This window comes from Stenella coeruleoalba (assembly GCF_951394435.1).
Source record: "Stenella coeruleoalba genome assembly, chromosome: 17".
In the NCBI taxonomy this organism is placed as follows: Eukaryota; Metazoa; Chordata; class Mammalia; order Artiodactyla; family Delphinidae; genus Stenella; species Stenella coeruleoalba.
The window spans coordinates 57,248,720-57,271,351 of record NC_137163.1 but is presented as its reverse complement, the minus strand read 5'-3'; the positions used below and the strand labels follow the sequence as shown (position 1 = coordinate 57,271,351).

The 22,632-nt window shown below is 39.1% G+C and overlaps 1 protein-coding gene across 1 annotated transcript in view; it reads left to right on the top strand.

Moving 5' to 3' along the window:
* The first annotated feature begins 3,984 nt into the window (after positions 1–3,984).
* The window catches only part of ZBTB10 (zinc finger and BTB domain containing 10), a 31,404-nt gene continuing 12,756 nt past the window's right edge, over positions 3,985–22,632 (top strand). The window contains exons 1-2 of the mRNA XM_079901668.1: positions 3,985–5,029; positions 15,331–16,219. Of these exons, the coding sequence (XP_079757794.1) occupies positions 4,049–5,029; positions 15,331–16,219 (1,870 nt within the window). The 5' untranslated portion in view covers positions 3,985–4,048. The remainder of the gene's footprint in view (positions 5,030–15,330; positions 16,220–22,632) is intronic.

Here is a 22,632-nt window from a genome sequence, read left to right as displayed (position 1 = left end):
ACAAAAGAAAAAAGTGGCCTACCAAAACAGATTGCAAGGGAAGATGATTATCCAGTAAACATTTATTAATTGTCTACTTTGTGCTGGGTTGGTGCAGGGGTAGGGGAGAATAAGAGTGAATAATACAGAGTCTCTATTCTCAGGTACTTTATTCCGATGGATGACTCATGTCAGTGCCACAGACGGAATCACAGACCATTGTCCCTAGAACCTAAAGAGGCAAAGTGCTGACAGAGGCAAAGTGCCTTTACCAAGGCAATAAAGGACAGTCAAGTTCGACTGTCAGAAATCAGCTGAACCAGGTCTAGGAGCTCAGCCTCATCACAGAGTTACAGTGGAAGAGTTATCAAGGTAACCTGCAGCAGTTCCACAGAGCCTAAAGTGAAATTAGGGGACAAATTGGTTGGGGGTGCCCCATTCTGAAGGGGTTCCCCTGGTAAGCATAAGGGGGAATCCCCTTAAATATGGTAGAACCCCAACAGTAAATATAGGGGCTAGAGGGGAGAACAGATCCTGGCTTGCTGCTAGGAGGCTGGAAGGGGTGGGGGAATTCTTAAAAACTCCATTTACAGAACAGGAGATCCCCTTTTGTTACTCAAAGTTCCCTTGTACAGGGTATTCGTAGCCATTTGTGGATTACTATCCTCTTGAACTTTGTTTCTGATTCGATCTTCCTTCAGGGTTTAGAAGAAGACACCTGAGTATATATTTATACATATAAAATGATAAAAATATAAATACATGCACACACATACACCACACACTCCCACTGTTTGGCTGTTAGGCGGTCAGTGGCCCTAGAATTTAAGTCATTTATTTGTACCACTTGAATCTAGTGTTGTTCATTCCTCATCGGTGCATGTTTAAACATAATTCCAGACAGAAGATGATGTGAATTTTACAAAATACAAGGTAAGATATATGTCTGAGAAAAATACAGTTCGGACACAATTAACAACTTTATGGATTCAAGCATTTCTGGTGATTCTGGTGCTATCGGAATCAGCAAAAATAATAATACTAGCATAAACTTATATATTGCCTACTATGTACCAGGCATATACGATGAAAAGAAGCAAAGATATGAATTTAACAGTATGGGAATGAAAATAATCTTTAAAGTTGAAATTTAAAAATTCTTAAGTACATTTTACTTCCCATCACCTTAACTCTAGATAAGCAATTAACTTCAGTAACTGTTTCCTCCTTTTATGGAGGAGGCAGTGGTGGTTAAAATTGAATAAATAGTGTATATATATTTATTTGCAAAGTGCCTGGAATTTAAAAAAATGCATTAAGGACAAAGCACAGTATTATTATAACATTCTTCCATATATTACATGGAAGCACATAATACATACAGCCAAGCAGGCAGAATCCTCTCATTTCTCCAACGTACAAATTAGGTCATCATAGATTCCACTGTCCTAAACTTTCCAACTAAAACAAAGCTGGACAAAATTTTTTAAAAACCCACAAACTGGGGCTCCTCTGGTGGCGCAGTGGTTGAGAGTCTGCCTGCCGATGCAGGGGACACGGGTTTGTGCCGCGGTCCGGGAAGATCCCACACGCCACGGAGCGGCTGGGCCTGTGAGCCATGGCTGCTGAGCCTGCACGTCCGGAGCCTGTGCTCGGCAACGGGAGAGGCCACAACAGTGAGAGGCCCGCGTACCGCAAAAAAAAAAAAAAAAAAAAAAAAAAAAATATATATATATATATATATATATATAAAGACAAATGGTATTTTATGTCTGGGAAAATCTGGCTTTTTCATTAAAGTTACTCTAGAAAAACATAGCATATTCCATATCCCACATGGTATATTCAAAGCTTTAAATATTATTTTAAAAGAAGAAATTTCTGAATCACAAGACTAGAGAACCTAAAAATTGTAACACATGCTCTTTATTAAACATACACAATATTCATTAATATGTAATGTAGAAGATTAAAATCTCTAACACAGGATAATCTACAACTGTAGAGTTTGTATTTTTTCCCCATGCACGTCCTGACATATATTAATGTAAGAAGTAACATATCATTTTTTCCCACTCAATAATTATCTTGAACATATTTTACATTAGTTTGTGATTAAACTTTTAATATATATTTTTAAATTTTTAATTTACTGAGTTATTTTTAAGGTTACATACACTGTTTCATTTAGTCCTCTTATTATATTTCTTAAAAGAGTAAAAAGCTCCTCCATAGTTTGAAAATCTTTTTTTAACCTGAAATATATTTGAATAAAAATAATTTAAGATTTCACACTTCTTGGTTTTTTTGCTTTTCCTTTTATTTTTTCTTCTTGTGTTTTTACAAGTTTGTTTCACATTTCAAAATAGTAAAATGAATCTAAGCACTTTAGATTTTGCTAAATTTAGCATATTAAAAAATTTTAAATAGGAGTATAAGGGCTCTAAGATGGAAAATCTTCTGAAAAACTTGACTACGATTATTATTGTAAGAGTTTCATTTCCAGCTCCATCTGTTCTTCTAATCATTCTAAATTCCAAATGCAGTGTAAACAGTTAAAAAAAACAAGTCTTACAAATCAATTCTTGCCTTTACACACACGATCTTCGGAGTCGCACGCAGCGTCTGTATAAGCAGACTCCTCCCCACTCTTGGGGAAAACCCTGCCTAATATTTATAACGTTATGACATACTGTAATACTCACAAGGTGGTTGTAGAAGTATAAACACGACTGGAGTTATCTGATTGGCTGCTGGTGATGTAACACCCATGTCAATACTTCCCACTGAACGCACGTGTTCGACCTTTTATTTAAATTTCCATTTCATCACAGCAATAAGACACTCGGGGCGGTGCATTTTCTGTGAAATGATTATTGCCTTGGGCCTGAGGTGCTGCCTCGCACACACAATACATCAGACGAGGAGGTGTCCGTGGTTGCAACCTCCTCGCGTGAAAGGCACAGCCTGGTTCAGTCTTTGTGAAGGAACAAAATAAGTTCACTTCCTTGGGCACCGCCACCCACCCCCAGCAAATGACAAGGCTGGAGCGCAGCTCCCACCGCACAGTTATTTCCAAAGTCCCAGGTGAACTCGTGGCGAGAGAAGGAAAATGTGCTTCCCGGGCGCGGGTAGGTGCGTGCGGGCAGCGGGGAGACGGCCAGACCCTGACACTCGCCAGCTGTTAGTCCTCCGCGGAGCCCGGCCCCGGCCGCACACGCCCGCCCCCTCCCCGAGACCCCCAGCCCGCCGCCCGGCCTTTTGTCCCCCGCTCCTCGGCCGACTTCCTTCCCCGCGGCCGCACCCCCGCCCCCAGGCCGGAGGCGCGGCCCGGCCCCTTTCCCGGTCCCCTGGCGCCCCCACCCCACCCCACCCCAGCCCAGCCCCAAGCCCAGCCCCCCTCCCCCAGCTCGGCCCCCACCCTTTCCCCCTCCAGCGGTTACTGCTACCCCGGTGCATTGTGGGCGCACGGTCCGTTGTTCATTTGCCATTCGACCTCCGCCGGGGCCTGGTCGGACGGAAACGCTCCGCCGGCTTTATTGTCGGTTCGTTATGTGGCGGAGCCCGGCAGTTTAACGTGCTTCTTGCCCTCAGCGCCTCGGAAGCCGGCAGCGGGTTGGGACTCCTCGGCGCGCCGGAGGAAGGATATCTGTTTGGAGGGTCGGTTTGTGCGCGCGGCTTTAAAGAGGGGGCAGCGGAGGGTCTCCCCGCACTCCGCCTCTCAACTTCGAAGGCCCCACGCGCCCCGGCTCGCTGCTCACCTCTCCGCCGCCCGCCCCCTTCTCCGCGCGGGACGCTGCCCGGAGCGCAGCGGGGCGGGGGTGGAGGATTAGGAGGCGGCCGGAGGCGGCGGCCCGGCGGGAGGCGGCGGCGGCGGCGGCGGCGGCGGCGGACGCGTGAGGCAGCCCCGGGGAGCGAGCGCGAGCCGGGCGGGAGGGCGAGGCCGAGCCCCGCGAGACCGGAACGCCCGGGGTGGGGGCGGGGGCGAAGCGGAGGGGGAGCGCGCGGGACGCGGCCCGAGGCCGGGCGCGAGCCGGGGCACCGGGCGGCGGCGGCGGCGGCGCGCGCCATGTCGTTCAGTGAAATGAACCGCAGGACGCTGGCGTTCCGAGGAGGCGGGTTGGTCACCGCCAGCGGCGGCGGCGGCGGCTCCGCGAACAATAACGTTGGCGGGGAGGCCTCGGCTTGGCCCCAGCACCCCCAGCCAAGACAACCCCAGCCGCCAGCGCCGCAGCAGCTCAATGGGCGGGGGGCCGACGAGGAAGTGGAATTGGAGGGCCTGGAGCCCCAAGACCTGGAGGCCTCTGCCGGGGTGGCCGCCGCCGCCGAGGAAACCAAGGAGTTGCTGCTCCCCCAAGACGCGGGCGGCCCCACCTCGCTGGGCGGCGGTGGCGCAGGGGGCCCCCTGCTAGCGGAAAGGAACCGTCGGACTCTGGCCTTCCGAGGCGGCGGCGGCGGCGGCGGCGGCGGGGGGCTCGGCAACAATGGCAGTAGCCGCGGCCGCCCCGAGACCTCGGCGTGGTCCCTGAGGCATTTCAATGGGCGAGGGCCCGCGGCCGTGGAGCTGGAGCTGGACGCGCTGGAGGGGAAGGAGTTGATGCCAGACGGCGCGTCCCTGAGCGACAGCACCGAGGACGAAGAGGAGGGGGCGAGCCTGGGCGACGGCAGCGGGGCGGAAGGCGGCAGCTGCAGCAGCAGCAGGCGGTCGGGCGGCGATGGCGGGGACGAAGCGGAGGGCAGCGGAGTGGGAGCTGGCGAAGGAGAGACTGTCCAGCACTTCCCGCTCGCGCGGCCCAAGTCCCTAATGCAGAAGCTTCAGTGCTCCTTTCAGACCTCCTGGCTCAAAGATTTTCCCTGGCTGCGCTATTCCAAGGATACTGGCCTTATGTCTTGCGGCTGGTGCCAGAAGACCCCCGAGGACGGGGTAAGCGGGGACCTGCCTCCTGTGGGGCACGACGAGCTTTCGCGAGGGACCCGCAACTACAAGAAAACCCTCCTTCTGAGGCACCACGTCTCTACCGAGCACAAACTCCACGAAGCCAACGCCCAGGTACGGTGTATTCTGCGTCTGCTTGGGGGAAAGGTTTATCAGCTGAAAACCCCGTTTTCCTGGGTGAAGACATCTTTCCTGTTGGGAGAGAGGTGTCGGGAGCTTACGCGTGGGGGGGGTTAGAAAACCTGGGAACAAGTTTTCAAAAGTTACCGGGGGAGGGGGGAATAACAATTTTCTAATCGTAGCGCTGAATTTGTTTTAATTTTTTCATGACGCAGATTTCTTTGCCCATCAGGTTGAATCAAAAGGAAAGTTTAATACGCGAGGTGGAAGGGTTTAACCCTGTAAGGTTAGCTTTGTGGGGTCAAAATGTTATTAGCTGTGGTTTTAGGAAAGCTGCTTTATGTTGGTAGTCTTTCAGCTTGCCGGTGGAAGTCAAATCTGGTAACTCTTTGAAGAATGAATTAAACAATTTCCTTAATCTTTGACGCAACCCCTTTTAGGAGAACATCCAGCGGAGAAAAATATTTTTTATCATATCAGGATAATGTGAAATATGAGAGCAGTATGTAAATGTAGGGGAAGCTACGTGCCTAACTCCTTTTTCGTGGATTATTTTACTAAGTTCATCTCCATTAAACTTGTTGAACTTCTCTTTCCAAAGGCATACTTTTGGTAAATTGTGGTAGTTTTTGTTTCCTTCTACCCAGATTTTTGTGCTGAGATTTTCTGTAATCCCCCCTTTTCAAAAAGTTTCTTATAAATGCAGTTTACTTTAAACTTAGCATATTTGAGATGTTTAATGTAAAGTTACTTATACCAAGTAGTTGATTTGGACTGGTAGAGCATGTATTTACCGGATTCCTTAAAATCATAAGTTCTTAGTTATAAAACAAGCTATACTTCAGTTGTTCTTAGCTCTTGTCTTAATATTTCTAGTCTAAAGATAATAGTCTTACCATTTTGATAATCCTTTTTCAAGCCAAACAGATGTTGATCAGTGCTTCGAAGACTTTTAGACAACCTGTGGTGGTGGATGGAATTTATTCTTTTGTATTGCTAGCCATTGATTTTAGAAAGTCACCTTTCGGATATTAGTCCCTTTGTGTTTTTATTGGAGTGATCTTGCTGTTCAGAACACTTATACTGGAGTTAGTTAGGCACTATCCAATAACCCTGTAGCCCAGAAGTTTCTCAGAAGTTGAGGCTTTAACGTTAAAGCATAGGGTTGTTTTTCTCAGGGGGCAATGGCAACAGTTTTTGCACAAGTTTTAGTTGCCTAAGCCCTAGAAGGAAGGTCACTTAAAGATATAAGGCCCAGAAAGTTTAAGTAAATTGTCCCAAGTCTTACAGTTCTTCGTGATAAATGAGACTGAAGTATATAAGGAATGTTGCAATGGGAAAAAAAAGTTTTGGAGTAAATCTAGGTTCAGATCTCAGCTTTCTGCAATTACTAGCTTTGTGAGCTCGGGCACTGGAGTGCCAGACTTGTCTTCTGTATGCCGAATACAGATGTCCCTTACTCTGCCAAGTAATTATTCTGTTCCCATTTTTCAGAAGAGGAGTCTAGAGGTTTTAAAGATTTATATATTCCTGAGATTATTTAGTAGTATGATGGAGAGGTGGAAGGCTTGTGAAAATGAAAGTGTGCTTTTCTAAATGGTAAGTTGGTTATTTAGAAACATTTAAAAAGACAATCAATGAATTTTCCTAATCCAATGGACCAGTTACTCTTATCTTCTTCAGCGTAGTCTACGTGTAGGCAGATCTGAATGGGAGTACAAATTATAATTAGCTGCTTAGTGAACCTGAAATCAGAGGAAGGGGAATTAGTTGGATAACTTTATGATAGACTTAGTGTGGTGTATCCTTCTCCCCTAGGCATATGTCTGGATTAGGGGATTCATTCCTAGGTAAAACCTTTTCTAAACTTAATCCGTGAGTTATCCCTCCCTTACCCTTTGCCCCCTTAAACTCCCTTTTTACAGATATAATCTTTAGACCACCTTTTTTCTCTTAGGACATTATTTCATTAGACTGAGAGTAATAAAGTTTAATAGTCATGTTTGTCTAACATGACTATTTATTGGTTCCCTGGTTTGGATTTTGGATGTTATTTGTTTTCATTCTAACTAACCTTAGTTTGAGGTGTTACCTTGTGATTGACCCCAGGTACCACCTATAGAATCCTTTTGTCTTGTTATCACATGAGTGTCAGGTTCAAGAACTGACTTATTTTTTCCTCTGGGCAGAGTTAATCACTTTTTTTCCATTCCATGTAGCCTTTGATTACCTGTAGGAGGCAGTATAACACAATCTGTAAGAGCATTCTTGAGCTTAAAGAAGGGGGACCTGAGTCCTAATCCTCTTTCTTGGCAGGAAAATGAGTTAGTTAACTTCTAGTTTCCTCATGTATGCAAAGTATATATGCCAGCATGTAATCACTCAGTAAATGATAACTGTTGTTGTCATCATTACTTATTTTCATTGTAGGTAACTATAACAACACTTTTTTGGGGGACTTGGTACCTCATGTCTCAGTGTTACCAGTTTTCTCAGTTTGGGAGCCACTTTATCTCATGGAATCACTCTTGATTCTAGAGCGCAAACCAGTTCTCTTCTTCATACTTTTAGAGACTCTGGCCATTCAGTTCTTTGAACATTGAGACTTTCTCATCATACATGCAGTTTTTCTTACCTTCGTAAGAAATATCTTGCATTAGCCTTGTCCTGTCTTAAAAATGCTGAAATAAGAGTTTTGGAGTTCCTCCGGCAAGAATTAAGTTTGAGGCTAGGGTGTAGTTCACTCCCTTTATCCTCCCCTCCCTTTTTTTTTTTTAAACCCAGAGGACTAGCAAGATAGTTTTATTATTATGAAAATAATACATGCTTATTTTCAAAAATTGGAAAAGTGTAGAAGGATAAATAATAGATGAGTCTCCCTCTTACCTAGTTCCCCCTCACCTCCCAATAACAATTTCTTCTATCTACTTCCACAGTCTTTGCACATAGACGCATCTGTGTGTTTATCCTCTCTTATTAAAACGTAATCAGGAGCACACGGAGGCCTGTTTTTTTAAGAGTTTGGCCAAATCTTAGCATGTGAATAAGGGTTACTTTACTTTTTGTTTCTTATGCCTTCTGTAAGAGAAAAGTTATTTTCCATTAATTCCATGGTGGTGGCCAAAAAACTGTGGCACATTCTTTTTTTTTTTTTGGCTGTACCTCATGCCTGTGGGATCCCTAACCAGGGATCGAACCTGTGCCCCCTACATTGGACGTGTGGAGTCCTAACCATTGAACCGCCAGGGAATTCCCTGTGGCACATTCTTAAAACCTTTGATATTCTTCTGTTATTTGGATGTTGGTTGTTAAGGATTGCTCATGGGAGAGTCCATAAATATGCTTTCAGAATCTGTTCTGGAGCCTTCTATTTCAGAAATACCCTTGTATTTATAAGGATGTAAGGGACAACATGTAGTTTCTGTTTTGAGTAACAACTGCCTATATCTTAAGAGTCAGGTTCAGTGATTAGCTCATGTAGGATTTGACCATTCGGCCCAGAGGACTTAAAATTGCTTTAATAACAGTGATTACCACTGTATCTTGGTTCAGATCACTTTCTACCCAGTTGTGAAATTTTCGTAGCCTAAATCACACATTCTGTCAACTCTTTCCAGTTTAGTAAGCTTAAAACATGCACTCAAATGTGTTATTGTTATAAATTTAGTTAACCTTTCCAGAAAGTAAATATTTAATTCAGATCAGTGATCTGATTAAAATTACTAATTGGAATATGTTGGTGAGCAACAAAAGCAAAGGTGAGACAGATCTACCAGCCTTCTTTGCATTTGGCAAAAATAAGTTGTTTGTTTGTTTTAAAGATTTTGGAAGAAAGACTGAAAAAACCTTTCACTAGGAAGGAGAAATAGGTATTACAGAGGACTGCGGAGCCTATGGCCCATTAAGTAATCAGTTTGTATAATACTTAAATAGGTTCTAACAGTCATTCATTGTGTTTGATTTGGTAAAAGCTGGTTCCTTTCCCTTCTGGTTTTTACTATATGTTACAGTGTATCTAGAATTGGCTTGTTTCTCCCTCTTAAACTTACGTACACATATTAGGTAGATACAAGGCACTGAAGATAAACCTATATAAATAAGACATTTTTCTGCCCTCAAGAAACTTGTACTCTAGTAAGGAGAGACAGACATAAAATGATAGCTACCATGTTAGAAGTATATTCAAGTTACAGTTAAGACACTAAGGAAAGTCATCAATTCTATTTGTGAAGGTTGGGAGAAGCTTGTAGAATTGGCTCCTGACTTAATTGTGTTAAGTGAATAAGTGTTGAAGAGGGGAGGGCATTCCAGGCATTGCAGTTGGAAGCAGCTTGAGCATAGTGGAAATTGATGTCTTGATGTGTCTGAGAAGTTAGATGATTTGGTTGTTGAGCAGGATGAAAAATCAAGTTTGAATGGGTAGACAGACTCCAGGTTATGGATGATCTTTTTATGTTGAAATGATTGTATTGATATTTTATTCTGCTAACAATGGGCAAACTATTTAGCAGTTTTAAGCAGGGGAGAACCACGATGAAATATGTGTAAGTTGCTGTTTAGAAGCACCTGTGTAGTGTGTATGTGTGGGTTTTGAGGAGAGCTCGTAATAAAGCATATTTTTGGCATCTAAAATTGGTTGGAAGTTGTAATCACCTGAAGGCTAATACCCCAGGCCTATAGATTTAGAATTTCTAGGGAGAGTACATAAATTGCAAGGAAAGATGCCATCTCTCAAGGAGATCAGAGAAGTGATAGAAGATTGCAAAGGAGATCTTCCTTTCTTTCTCTACTGACTGTTACATAATTTGTCAGTACTACTAGCAGGTACCTATTTGGCATCATGTTCGCTGTGGCCTTGTTTGTCCTCATTACTAGAAATTGAATTTGGGTTTGTAAGTGGACACTGATGTTTGAAATCTTTCAGTATACTGTTCCAGTGGGTTGCTGCAGCAAAAGTAGTAAAGATTTTTGGGTTTAATGCTTTTAGCTTACACTTTGATGTTTGTGTTGGAAATTGTGTTTTCTACTAATCCATTTATCAAAAGAGGACTGTAATTCTGGGTATGGAGGTAAATACTAATTACTTGATTTTTTTAGCCAAATAGCATTTTTTAATTTATGGATTGACTACAGATGAGCTCACTGCAACTGAAGTTCCCTCTCCCATTGTACCCCTCAGAAGGGTGGGGAGACTGGGTAGTGTGGTCTTGGATTCTCTACAGGTTGGTGGCATTATCTAGCTCCCCCAGCTAGAATGCTGTGAAGACCCTTTGATCTCCCTCCCCACCCCTACCTTGAAATCTAGTTAATCACTCAAGTACGGATTTTACTTTCCAAACTTTTTTCCAGGCTCTGCGTTTCTACCTCTTCCCCCATTATTATCTCTCTTACCTAATTAAGGTCCTTGTTTCTTGGCAAGTGCTGTGTGTTGCACTATTAACAATAGATTCCCCTGGTCACAGTATCTCTAGTCTTCATCCCCTGATAATTATCCTCCACTTTGCTGCCACAGTCATCTCTATCTGCGAATTCAGTCAGATCCCTACTTCTAAAGCTCTATAGGCACCTATAGCAGTGGTTAATCTTGTGCAGGATTCAAATCTCTTGATAATCTGATGCAACTTATAGACACTTAGCTCCAAAAACATTCATAAGAGCATATTTGCATTTCTTGGGCTTTTTTGGGATCACCTTGAAGGTCTTTCATAAATCTAGAATTGTGAGGATCTGTAGACCATCTTGGTTCTTTTTCTCATGCCATCTCATTTGCTTAGAGTGCTCGTCCTGCCATTCCACTCTTGCATCCTTTAAGGTTCAGCTCAGATCTTTCTTTCAAAAAGCATCTCCTCCCCCACCTCCAAAAAAACTGGATTAGATGCACTTCCTCTCTGCTCTCATAACATGCTTGTTATACTCTTCAGTACCTTAAGAATCTTGCTCAGTAGTGATAACTGCAGGTTGGGAACTAATTCATTTTGGGTCTGCAGTGTACAACCTGTCTAAAGTAGGCATTCACTTCATGCTTATTAAATAAGTGAGTAAAGTCAGGATTTTTCAAGATTTTAGCAGCTTTTTCTCTGAGTAAAATATTTACTATTTTTTGGCCTCTCTGGAAATAAATTTGAAGATAATAAGCTGTGAGGATTTTAACCAAATGTATACTTTTCTATATTTTCTTAATTTTGGAAAAGTTAATTAAGGTGTCTTCCAGATCTAAAATTATAATTTTACGTATGAGCATCTTCACAAATAAAATAACGGAAGACTTTTCATATTTATAGATCCTCTGGTATAGCAAATTATCTGATTTCTGAAGTCTGACTGTCCATTTCCTTAAAATCTCCTTGTTTATCTAGTTTAGACTAATGTCTGGGCTAAGTCGTGCTTTCCTTTTTGGGAAAGGGAATAGAAAATTTTCCAACTGGTCTTTAAAAAGACTAGTTTTGGAAATATTTAAACCTTTTTATCAGTATATTTTTACTTATCAGTGATATCATGTTTATCAATATACTGAGAATGGACATAGAATGTTAAAGAACTAGAGAGAGAGATGACTTCTTAGGGATCTATTATGATTTTTGTCTTTAGTACTAGGAATTTATTTGGTTCAGCAAATAATATTGGCAGTTTATTTTAGTGCATATTTTGCTCTGTTTTACCCATATCCTCAAATAATACTCCCACTTGTTGAATACATATACTCTTGACTTGTAAACCCTTCATTGTGAAGAGCATGTTTAATAGGTGCTACAGAAACATGGCATAGTGCTCTGATTGATACTGAAGGAGAAACAGCTAGTGTTGCTTGTAAAAACAGGTAACTTTACTGTTCTTGCACAATAGTAATGAGAAAAAATAGTGGTTGAATAGCGTGTTTGGTTTTGTATAGTTCGTGTCAAAAATGGAATGGGCAAATATTTTGATGGATAGGCTTTTGTCTAAGTTATTTTTAAAAATTAGGACATTTGGTCTGATAATGGCAGAGAATTACAGAAATTAGGACTGGCCCAGAAAATTCAGAACAGTCACCATGGCCTAAAATAACTGCTATGACGTAGCCACCTCCTTTTTAAAGTGTTTTGAACTGCCTAGTGTATAAACTTTAGGCACTTCTTGACTTGTAAATGCTAATTCACTGCTTCACAGACTCTTCATGATGTGCTGCTAAATTTTGATCAGTGCTTAAAATTTTTGCTTCTTCCAAGTATTCATACTGTTACTACAATACCTGTTAGAACTTCGAACCGAATGAGCTTTGCTGGGCAGGTATGGCATGCATAGCAAAGCTTAGTTTTAGGCTTGCATCAAAGAAAGATGCAGTTTGGAAATTTGCTGTAGTGAATAGAGAGCATAAGCAAATTAGTAAAAAGTCTTTTAGTAAAAGTAAACAGTATGATGCTTCTGTAGAAAATTATACTACAGCAGTAACTATTTTAGATATTTTTAGTATTGGTTTAGTTCTTTGTATATTCATACAAGTCCTAAACATTTCCCATCCCCTTTGCTAAATAGTTTGAAACTTCACAACATACTGGTTTATGTACAAGATCTAAAAGTTAAAATGTGTTTTTTACCTCACTTCCTTTCCTCCAGCCCCTCAAAGCAAACATTTGGGACTTAATCATGAATAACTTGATTACTTTACTCCAACTGTGGCTGTTAGCAGGTTTTGCTTAGGATTGGGTGTTCCAGTAGGAGAGTATAGCCAATTTAGAATATTTTGGTCTGACAGAGCAAGAATGTGGGGGTGGGCTTAGAGTTTTAAGTATGCAGTATAAGTGCAGTGTGAAAGTATGAAGTATAAGTATGCAGTATAAAAGTATGCAGTATAAGTGTGCAGTATAAAAGTATGCAGTATAAGTATGCAGTATAAGTATACAGTGTAAGTATGCAGTATAAAAGTATGAAGTATAAGTATGCAGTGTAAGTATGCAGTGTAAGTATGAGGTATAAGTATGAAGTATAAGTATGCAGTATGAGTATGCAGTATAAGTATGCAGTATAAAAGTATGAAGTATAAGTATGCAGTATAAGTATGCAGTATAAGTATGAAGTATGAGTATGCAGTATAAGTATGCAGTAAGTATAAGTATGAAGTATAAATATGCAGTATAAGTATGCAGTATAAGTATGCAGTATGAGTATGCAGTATAAGTATGCAGTATAAAAGTATGAAGTATAAGTATGCAGTATAAGTATGCAGTATAAGTATGAAGTATGAGTATGCAGTATAAGTATGCAGTAAGTATAAGTATGAAGTATAAATATGCAGTATAAGTATGCAGTATAAGTATGAAGTATGCAGTATAAGTATGCAGTAAGTATAAGTATGCAGTATAAGTATGAAGTATGAGTATGCAGTATAAGTATGCAGTAAGTATAAGTATGAAATATAAGTATGCAGTTGAGGCTCTGGGAAGTGATAGGGATGCTGCCAAGGGTCAGTTGGAAATGCAATGGAAATTCTCCACTTTTTGTGCTTCATTCTGTCGTGATCTTGTACTCCAGATTTGCAGAGTTATCTGTAATGTTTCACTATTGTGAAATACTGAAGTGTCCCGGAATTCTAGTGTTTTGGTTCTTTCAGTTGACTTCTCATACCTGGAAGCAGCACGAAAATTCTTAGATAGATTATGTGATCTGGTTTAGTTTCAGAGAATTGGGATTGTTATATGCATGACCCCATGTGTTCAGGACTCAGAATGAAACCTGTTATTTTTGTAATTTAGCCCTACCCATTGTGGGGTTAAATGGAGATGTGGGATTGCTTCAGGAATCTCACCACCATTTAAAATATTCAATGAGAAATATTTTGCAGTCCTAACAGCTTTGTTTCCTACACCCTTTTTTCCCCTAATTCCTCCTTCTCTTCCTCTCCAAGCATATCAGTCCTCCCAGCATGTATCTTTTTCATGTTTTTCCCAGGCTCATATATTCATGGATCTGTATATATGTATCTCATTATTTTATAGTAATGACTTGTATTTAATATTTTGTGCCAAAGAAAGTAATGAATCTTTAACACTTAAATAAGGTCAGCATTATCAGTTATCTTTTCTACTAGAAATGTCTAAGCACGTTTTTTTGCTGGAAAACAATTGTTACTTCAGTTATCTACGAAGTTATTGAGCAAGGTGCTGAGAGAATAGACACCTAGTCACTCTGTGAGTAAAGTCCTGAAGTTCTTAATTAGAAACATTCGTAGTACTTACTGCTTTCTAGTTTAAGAAGGCATGGTGACTTGCCCAAGGACACACGCTTAATAACTAGCATAGGCAGCATTCCAAATCTAGATCACACTCCTTTATTTTTTCTGTTGATATCACATGTTATTTTATAGGAAATTACCATAGCTTTAGTGATGCTAAAATGAACTGTAATGAGTACTTATAAGATTGCTAAGAGGGAAGATTATAAACATTAAGAATTTTGAGTTCAGGAATTTTACCTGATGGATAGTATTTATGATCCTAAAGAGATAAGTCATTTTGAAAATTGATTGGGAAATTATATACTTGGTTATTCCTGTAGTTTGAAGCACATTTTTTATTAGGGTCCTAACTTTATCATTAGTTAGATTTAATTAACTTTGTTGACCTAAACTATTTGACTCAATGTTTGCCAAGAGTTTTACATATTTATTATTTTATTTATTTTTATTTTTGGCTGCATTGGGTCTTCGTTTCTGTGTGTGGGCTTTCTCTAGTTGTGTCGAGCAGGGGCTTCTCTTCTTTGTGGTGTGCTGGCTTCTCATTGCAGTGGCTTCTCGTGGTGGGAGCACAGGCTTTATGTGTGCTGGCTTCAGTAGTTGCGGCACGTGGGCTTCAGTAGTTGTGTCTCATGAGTTCAGTAGTTGCGCACATGCTTTGTTGCTCTGTGGCATGTGGGATCTTCCCGGACCAGGGCTCAAACCTGCACTGGCAGTCGGATTCTTAACCACTGAGCCACCAGGGGAGTCCCTTAAATAATTCTTAATCCATGTCTTCAGCTATATTTGAAAAGATAACATGATATGTGATACATATTCTTTAAATGAAATTCTGCTGATCCTCAGGATGTTTCTTTTTTTTTTTTTATGATAACAGTGGCTTGCAGCAAGCTAAGCTGTTCACTCACTCCTTTCCTCTCAATATTTGGGATTGTCAACACTTCAGTCTCAATATGTAATGATTACTAACAAATTAGTGTATTTCATAGTGCTTTTTAAAAAGTTACTGATAATGATTTGTTGTCTTTGGTCTGATGGCTTTAAAAAGTAAATAGAATTTAATATTAATGTTTTCCATCTATTACAGGAGTCAGAAATACCATCAGAGGAGGGGTACTGTGACTTTAATAGTAGGCCAAATGAGAACTCTTATTGCTATCAACTTCTTCGACAACTAAATGAACAGAGGAAGAAGGGTATTCTTTGTGATGTCAGCATTGTGGTGAGCGGAAAAATCTTTAAAGCTCATAAGAACATCCTGGTTGCAGGCAGCCGTTTCTTTAAGACTTTATATTGCTTTTCAAACAAAGAAAGCCCTAACCAAAACAATACTACCCATTTAGATATTGCTGCAGTTCAAGGTTTTTCAGTCATCTTGGACTTCTTGTATTCTGGTAACCTGGTGCTCACAAGCCAAAATGCCATTGAAGTAATGACAGTGGCCAGCTATCTTCAAATGAGTGAAGTTGTTCAAACTTGCCGAAATTTCATTAAAGATGCCTTAAATATAAGCATTAAATCAGAAGCTCCAGAGTCTGTAGTTGTGGACTATAATAATAGAAAACCAGTTAACAGAGATGGCCTGTCTTCATCACGGGATCAAAAAATTGCCAGTTTTTGGGCAACACGGAATCTTACCAATTTGGCAAGTAATGTAAAAATTGAAAATGATGGTTGTAACGTCGACGAGGGCCAAATAGAAAACTACCAAATGAATGACAGTAGTTGGGTCCAGGATGGTTCACCTGAATTGACAGAAAATGAGTCTCAAGGTCAAACAAAAGTGTTTATTTGGAATAATATGGGCTCCCAGGGAATTCAAGAGACTGGCAAAACAAGGAGGAAAACCCAAGCTACGAAGAGATTTATTTATAATATACCACCTAATAATGAAACAAATTTAGAAGATTGCTCAGTGATGCAGCCACCTGTTGCCTATCCAGAAGAAGATTTGTCATTCATCAAGGAAGAACCAGGTAAATACTGTATATACAGAGGTATTTCAGTTTTCATTCTTATTCTGGTTGGATATAATCTTGTGTGTATTCTTAAAGTATTTTTTTCATTATAAAAAGAATACATATAAGTAATACTAAAATTTGAGTCTTTATAATAAAAGGGAGAAAATCACTCAAACAAGCACATATTATATCTTACATAATCTTATACTAAATGTAAGATTTGACGTGTCTTAGTTTTTTCTCTAAGCATGTAGATGTGAGTTTCTCAAAGGTTGTGTTAAATATAGGAATTTGCCCATATTTTATGGAATGTGGACGCCATGTATAGTTCTTTGACTTTCCTGATCTTTAGCCTCTGATCACTTTTTGTACCCAGTACTGGAAAAGGTAAAATCTTCTGGTTGTAATGTGTGATCCGTTTGTCATTTCAGGACATTTTTGAGATCTAGTTAACATTCTTTACTCTCAATTTTCTTCGTAAACATATAATTGTTTTATAGAAGTTTGCAAATGTTAATGGGATTATTCTACTTTGTTTAGAGTTACTGTTCTGTGCTCCGCATAAATCTTTCAGAAGCTGGAATATTTTAAGTTTGTCCCACTATTACCTCATTTTCATTCTCATTTACATTAGTTAAGTAAGAGAGAGGCCTCTGAGACCTTTCTCTTCAATATATTCCCAAAGGAATATATATAAGAACCTCAACATATCACATTTGTAGTGTAGGTTTTTAAAAAAATGGAGTGAGTGGGGGACCATTGTTGAAGAGTGAAAATAGATTTGAAACTTTTCTTTACGTTTAATTTGATTGTCTGTGTTTAACTTATTTGAAGAAGTAGCCCAGTGGGTTTGAGATTTTCCTATGTGGACCCCAGACTTTTCTACCACTGTCGTATTTAGTGCTTGTGTTGCTTCAGAGCTCTATAACTGTTCAGTGTCTGAGTTACGTGATGGTGATCATCTGGGGATGGAGTACTTTCTGTTAAAGAGAATCATTGTTGTTAGTTCCCAAAGGGCAAAATGCCATAATCCTGTGAAATGGTTCCTCTGGCTGTTTAGGTTTGGGTTTAATTTTCATTGGTAGAAATTTTTAATCATGTGAAAATCAGTATGCATGTGTAATGAATACTATTTGCTGATCTTTCCCCTCCTACTTATCAAGTCTTTAGCAATAAAACCCCAGAGGTAGTTTCTTTAAAGTATTAATGGTAAGTAGACTTTCTTAGCAGCACTTTATGTTTTGTCTTAATTTTTAATGTAGAAGACCTTGAAGCAGTTCTCAGAATTAGAGCTACGTTGTCTTTTTCTGCATGAATTAATCATTTAGTAGTATGGTGGGAAACCTTTAGTGTTTTTTTTTAATTTATATAGATAACACGCAATATAAGGAGTTAGCAGATTTTTTTGTATAGTAGTTGATTGACAAAACTAATTAGAGCTAACCCCATTCTTAAAATTAATGCCACACATAATTGGAGTGATTCAAAGAGAAGAAAAGCAGTAATTTGAACCACAGTGCATACTTTCAAAAATAACATTGCTAGTGATTATCTTAGCAAGCACCCCTAGCTGTATCAGTGGACTAGGTCTATCATAAATTAATTTTTGGTCTAGTATGCTTTTAACTTATCTCTAATATCTTATAAATGAAAATTCTGTTATGTCGTTGATATCACATTAGTATCTGATGAGCCTTGCTTAACTCACAAGTTTGGTTGTATCAGTGATGTGCTACATTCCAACTGTTAAAACTTTTCACAACTTTTTAGTGCCTCTGAATCCACCTTCATTCAGTGGCAGAAAATGGGTCCTGTAAGAGCTAGAACATAATATGATACAGAGCCAGAGGCTGGCAAATTTTTACTGTAAAGGGCCAAGCAGTAAATATTTTTGGGTTCGTTGGTCATAAAGTCAGTTACTTAAGTCTGTCATTGTAGCATGAAAGCATTCACAGACAGTATGTAAACAAGTGAACATGGGTGTGTTCTAGTGTTGCCAACTTTTGGTATAGAGCAGTGGGTCTTAATCATGGCTGCATGTTGGCATTAATTGGGAACTTTACAGGCCACCATGATTCTTGGATCTCTCTGCTAGGGATATAGATTTAATTGGTCTGGGATGTGGCCTGGTTGTTGAAACTTTTATAAACTCTGCAGGTGATTCTGTTGTGAACCAAGGTTGAAATCTGCTGATGTAGAGGAAAGCCCAAATTGAATCAGGATTGGGAAGTGAGCTCTGCCACTTATATGTTACCATAATCAAATTAAGCTAAACTCGTGCCCTCGGTTTCCTCTTCTTTAGAATATGCTATTTATTTTATAGGGTTATTATGAAAAATGACAAATATAAAAACATAGCTCGCGTGGTCATCTTAGTCCCCCTTACAGACTATTGAGATTATTTAAAATCAGTTTTCCAGTGCAGTGTACTTTCTACCAAATTCTAGATAGGTGGTCTTATTATAGCCTCAGCCTGACCTTTTGTTTTAATACTTAGAATACTTTTTGAAGCAGCCTGTTCCAGGGTTAAAATGAGTATCATTATTAGGAAATTACTTTATATTGAGCTAAAATTTGCTTCTCTTTAACTCCTAATTCTGCCATTTTTAGTAGTATAATCTGAGCCTAACCTCTAATCTCTCTAATCAACCTGATAACCCTTCAGATATTAACATTTGAAAAATTCCCCTGAAGTCCCCTTCTTCTAGGCTAAGTGCTGTACCTCCCACCTTGTGAATGCCAAACCCTTTTACACCCTTCTTAACAGCCATAGACAGTTTGTTTCACCCTGAAATTTTGATGCACAGAATTGACTAGAACTCTCCAGGCAAATTCTGACCAGTAAAGAACACAGTGGGTCTGTATTTACCAAGGTTAAGGCCTTTCTCAAGGTCATTCAGTTAGTAAAAATAGAGGCAGGTTCCATGTTTAGGACTGTCTGGCATTAGAAGCTTGGCAGTTAATAAACTAGTGACCCAGTCTTAAAAAATGAGGCCCATTTTAAAACTTGTAACATTTTAATGAATTCCACATTAATGGTTATACTTTTTTTCATTTTCACTTATTGAAAAAATAGTGAAATTTTTCGGTGAAATAAATGCTTTTAAACGTACTTAAAATTCTATACCTAAACATGTGAAAAGTCGTGGTGAATTATCCATTTAGTCTATAAGCAGTGCTTGGCATATTTGGATTTGTGGGTCTCTTGTAGGAACTGTGACTTCCCAGATTCTTAAGCCTACTATTTGTAAATCACAGCTCTAAATACTGTTGTCTTCTTGTCATATAATGTTGAAGGTGGTGTTTGGATGCCTCATAAAGAAATATAATTGAGATACTGAGATAGGAAGGTTTATCAGGGATTGTATTCAGATGGTATTTTTTTTAATCTTAAAGAAGCTAGTATACCTATTATTTGACTCACTACTGGGATTCCCTTCAAATCATTTTTGATAATATGAAGATATTTGGAAGTGGAACTCCAGAAAAGTTAGAAACTTCTGTCTTTTTTACTGTCTTATTGGGGTTTATTGGATAATTAAAACTGTTAGGAAAAACAGTTCTGGGTAATAAAATAGGAAAAAAAGGAGTCATTTAATGAGTTCCTTTGATAATGTAAAAATTTCAAAACCTCATCTTCCTGATTTACAGCCAGAAAACAAGTTTCAGCCAAATAAATAAAGTAATGTAAATCTTAAGATTAGAAATTAAATTGTAGGGGCAAAAATAACTAATGCCTACATTATTTTACACAGTGTGTTCATCTGTACTGTTAGAACAAGTCAGGTATGTTAATCCCATCTTTGATCTACTGTGGACTCATGGAACATTGGGTTTTCTGAATCTGTATTTTTGTATTATTTGTGCCAGTCACACTGGCAAGTTGCCCCATTGTAAATAACTGTACTCTGTACGTAATACATTTTATATCTGCATGCAATACATCATTTTGAACAAAGATTTTGAATGACTGACAAGAAACAAATTATCAAAATACAAATAAAATATAGCAATAAAGAAGTGTGCTAGCCAAGGGTGTTAATATGGTTAGCCTAATTAAAATTGCTTTTTGTTGGTTCTGAGATGATAAGAAACCCTTCAAAGTGAGGAAACGTACCAGTTCTGTGGGATGACAAACTTTTCTGGTACTGAATTCTGAAAGGAATTTCTCCAGTGGGGTTTTGTATAGTTGACACTAAGTAGTATAATTGGCAATTTCCTCAAAAGCATTTTCTAGTAAATGCAACAGTAGATTATAGAATTAATTTTTATCTAATAAAAGCTGGTAAAATTTCATCTAGATAATTGAATTTTTCATGATGCCGTACAAATACTCAGACGCAAGGTGGTTTTAGTTGATCAAAGGATATAATTTAGGGTTCTTTTAAACAATCTAAAAGTTCCTTTCTCTCATCTGTACTTTGGATAGGAAAACAGCTTTGTGGCATTTGTGAATTTTTATTAATTCCTACAAGTAGAGTTGAATTGAGGTTTAAGCTTTAACATCTTTAATTTGTGTAACTGTCTATTGATTAAAAAGCATTTAATTCGAGTATTTAGAAAACAACTTTGAGAAAAGAATGCTCAAATTATAATATCTTTAAGATATCCTAATGAGTCATACTTGAAGTAGTGAATTACCAGCACTTACGCCCTTCTATATTTGGGGTGATAATTGATACGTGGCATCACTTTCAGATGTTGCAGAATCTTGAAATGCTTTCTTAAATGATCTTTTTTTTTAAAATTTAAACATTTTTACAACTTTGAAAATTGGCCATCTGATTTGAGATTTTCCAATATTTTGGCCATGCCATATAAAGTTACTGTATGAACTACTTAAAATGTTTCCACTTAACTTGGCTTGAGTTTATCACACATAATATGTCTAATTAGAAGGAAAGAAAATTTCATAATTATGAAATCTTGGAGGCTATAAATCAAAGCTTTTAAAAATCATTTTGGCAACAAAACCTGATAATCAATTGGCAGCAAAACCGCCTATTTATATTTTTTACTTATTTCCTAAAATGTGAATATCCATATGTTTTGTTGCAGAAATACCGTTTTGATTACAGGTTGCTACCCTACATCCACTGGGGGTGTTGTAGTTATTACTTGCCTAAAATCTGAAAATTTATGCATTGTACATCTTAACCCAAGTGTTTTACATAACAGGTTTATGGACCTGGATTAGTTCTTTCTTCTTAAGGGATTCCAGATGTACTGCTCTACGTTACAGGCATCCTTTTGGTTGAGTATGTTACAAAGGATGAACTACAAGTGATTTAAGGTCATTTTTCTCTAGAAACTGTTACATTTGGGTATTAAATGGTAGTTTGAAGGCCTGAGGCTCATTTTAAAAAATGAATGTCCACCACTAGCTAATGGACTGCAAAATATACTAATATATAAGACTCCTCAATATTTAATCTTAAAAGGATGATAATAGGTAACTATATGGTAATAGGAGTATTCTGCCATCTGTTTTTTCCTTCTCCTTTACTTTCCTCTGCCTTGTGTTCCTTTCCCTTCCCTGTCTGCCGTATCTGATCCAAGAGATGGCTACACTAATGATCATTCTCTTCAAGTTATAAGCCTTAAAGAAATAGAATTTGTGTGGCCAGACTAAAGCTGTGTGTTGAAGAAGCCTTGTGTGGATCAGTTATAAAAGCATTTTTGTGACTTCTATCTGTTGATGGTATTAAGTTGTCTAAACCCACCCTGTAAGTGTCAACCCCTGAAAATTTTTGTAAGACTAAATTTTTTATTTCTGATATAATATTTTGGGGTGACCAAAATATTATATTATATTATATTCTGGGGTTTAATATTCTGGGGTGACCAGAAATTTTATCTTATAACCACATATTATTACTTTTCTGGGACTCCAAACTTTCCACATCATAAGAGGAAATTTGGTAATAAAATTTTTATTTAAATCCGCAAGAAACTGAGCAACAGGTCAGGTCATATTGCTGTCAAGATTGAGAATTTGTTCACAGTAGGATGGCTGTGGGGTAGAAACATACCAGTGCAGTGTGGTAAATGTTAAAATCAGAAGTATGGCAGAGGGTGCAATGGGGGAGGTTCCTGACTGCTCATAAGAGTTGGAGAAAGCTTCATAGATTTGGATCTTGTATTATATAGGAGTTTGCCAGGAGAGGGTGCAAGGTGGCAAGAAATTGGAGTAAGTGGGTGAAAGAATAGAAGGGGCAGTGTCGTAGGGGTAGATGAGGTTGGGTCAAACGTTAGGGCCAGATTGTAATTCTCTGTTTGACGTGGTAATAAATTGTGAATTTTATTTTACGGACTCTGAGGCAGTGAGAGGTTTTAAATTAGAGATCCGAGCTGTATATATTTGCCTTTAACACAAAGGCATTTGGAGGGTGTTGTTCATGAATTGGAGTGGGGAGTGTCCCAGGGAG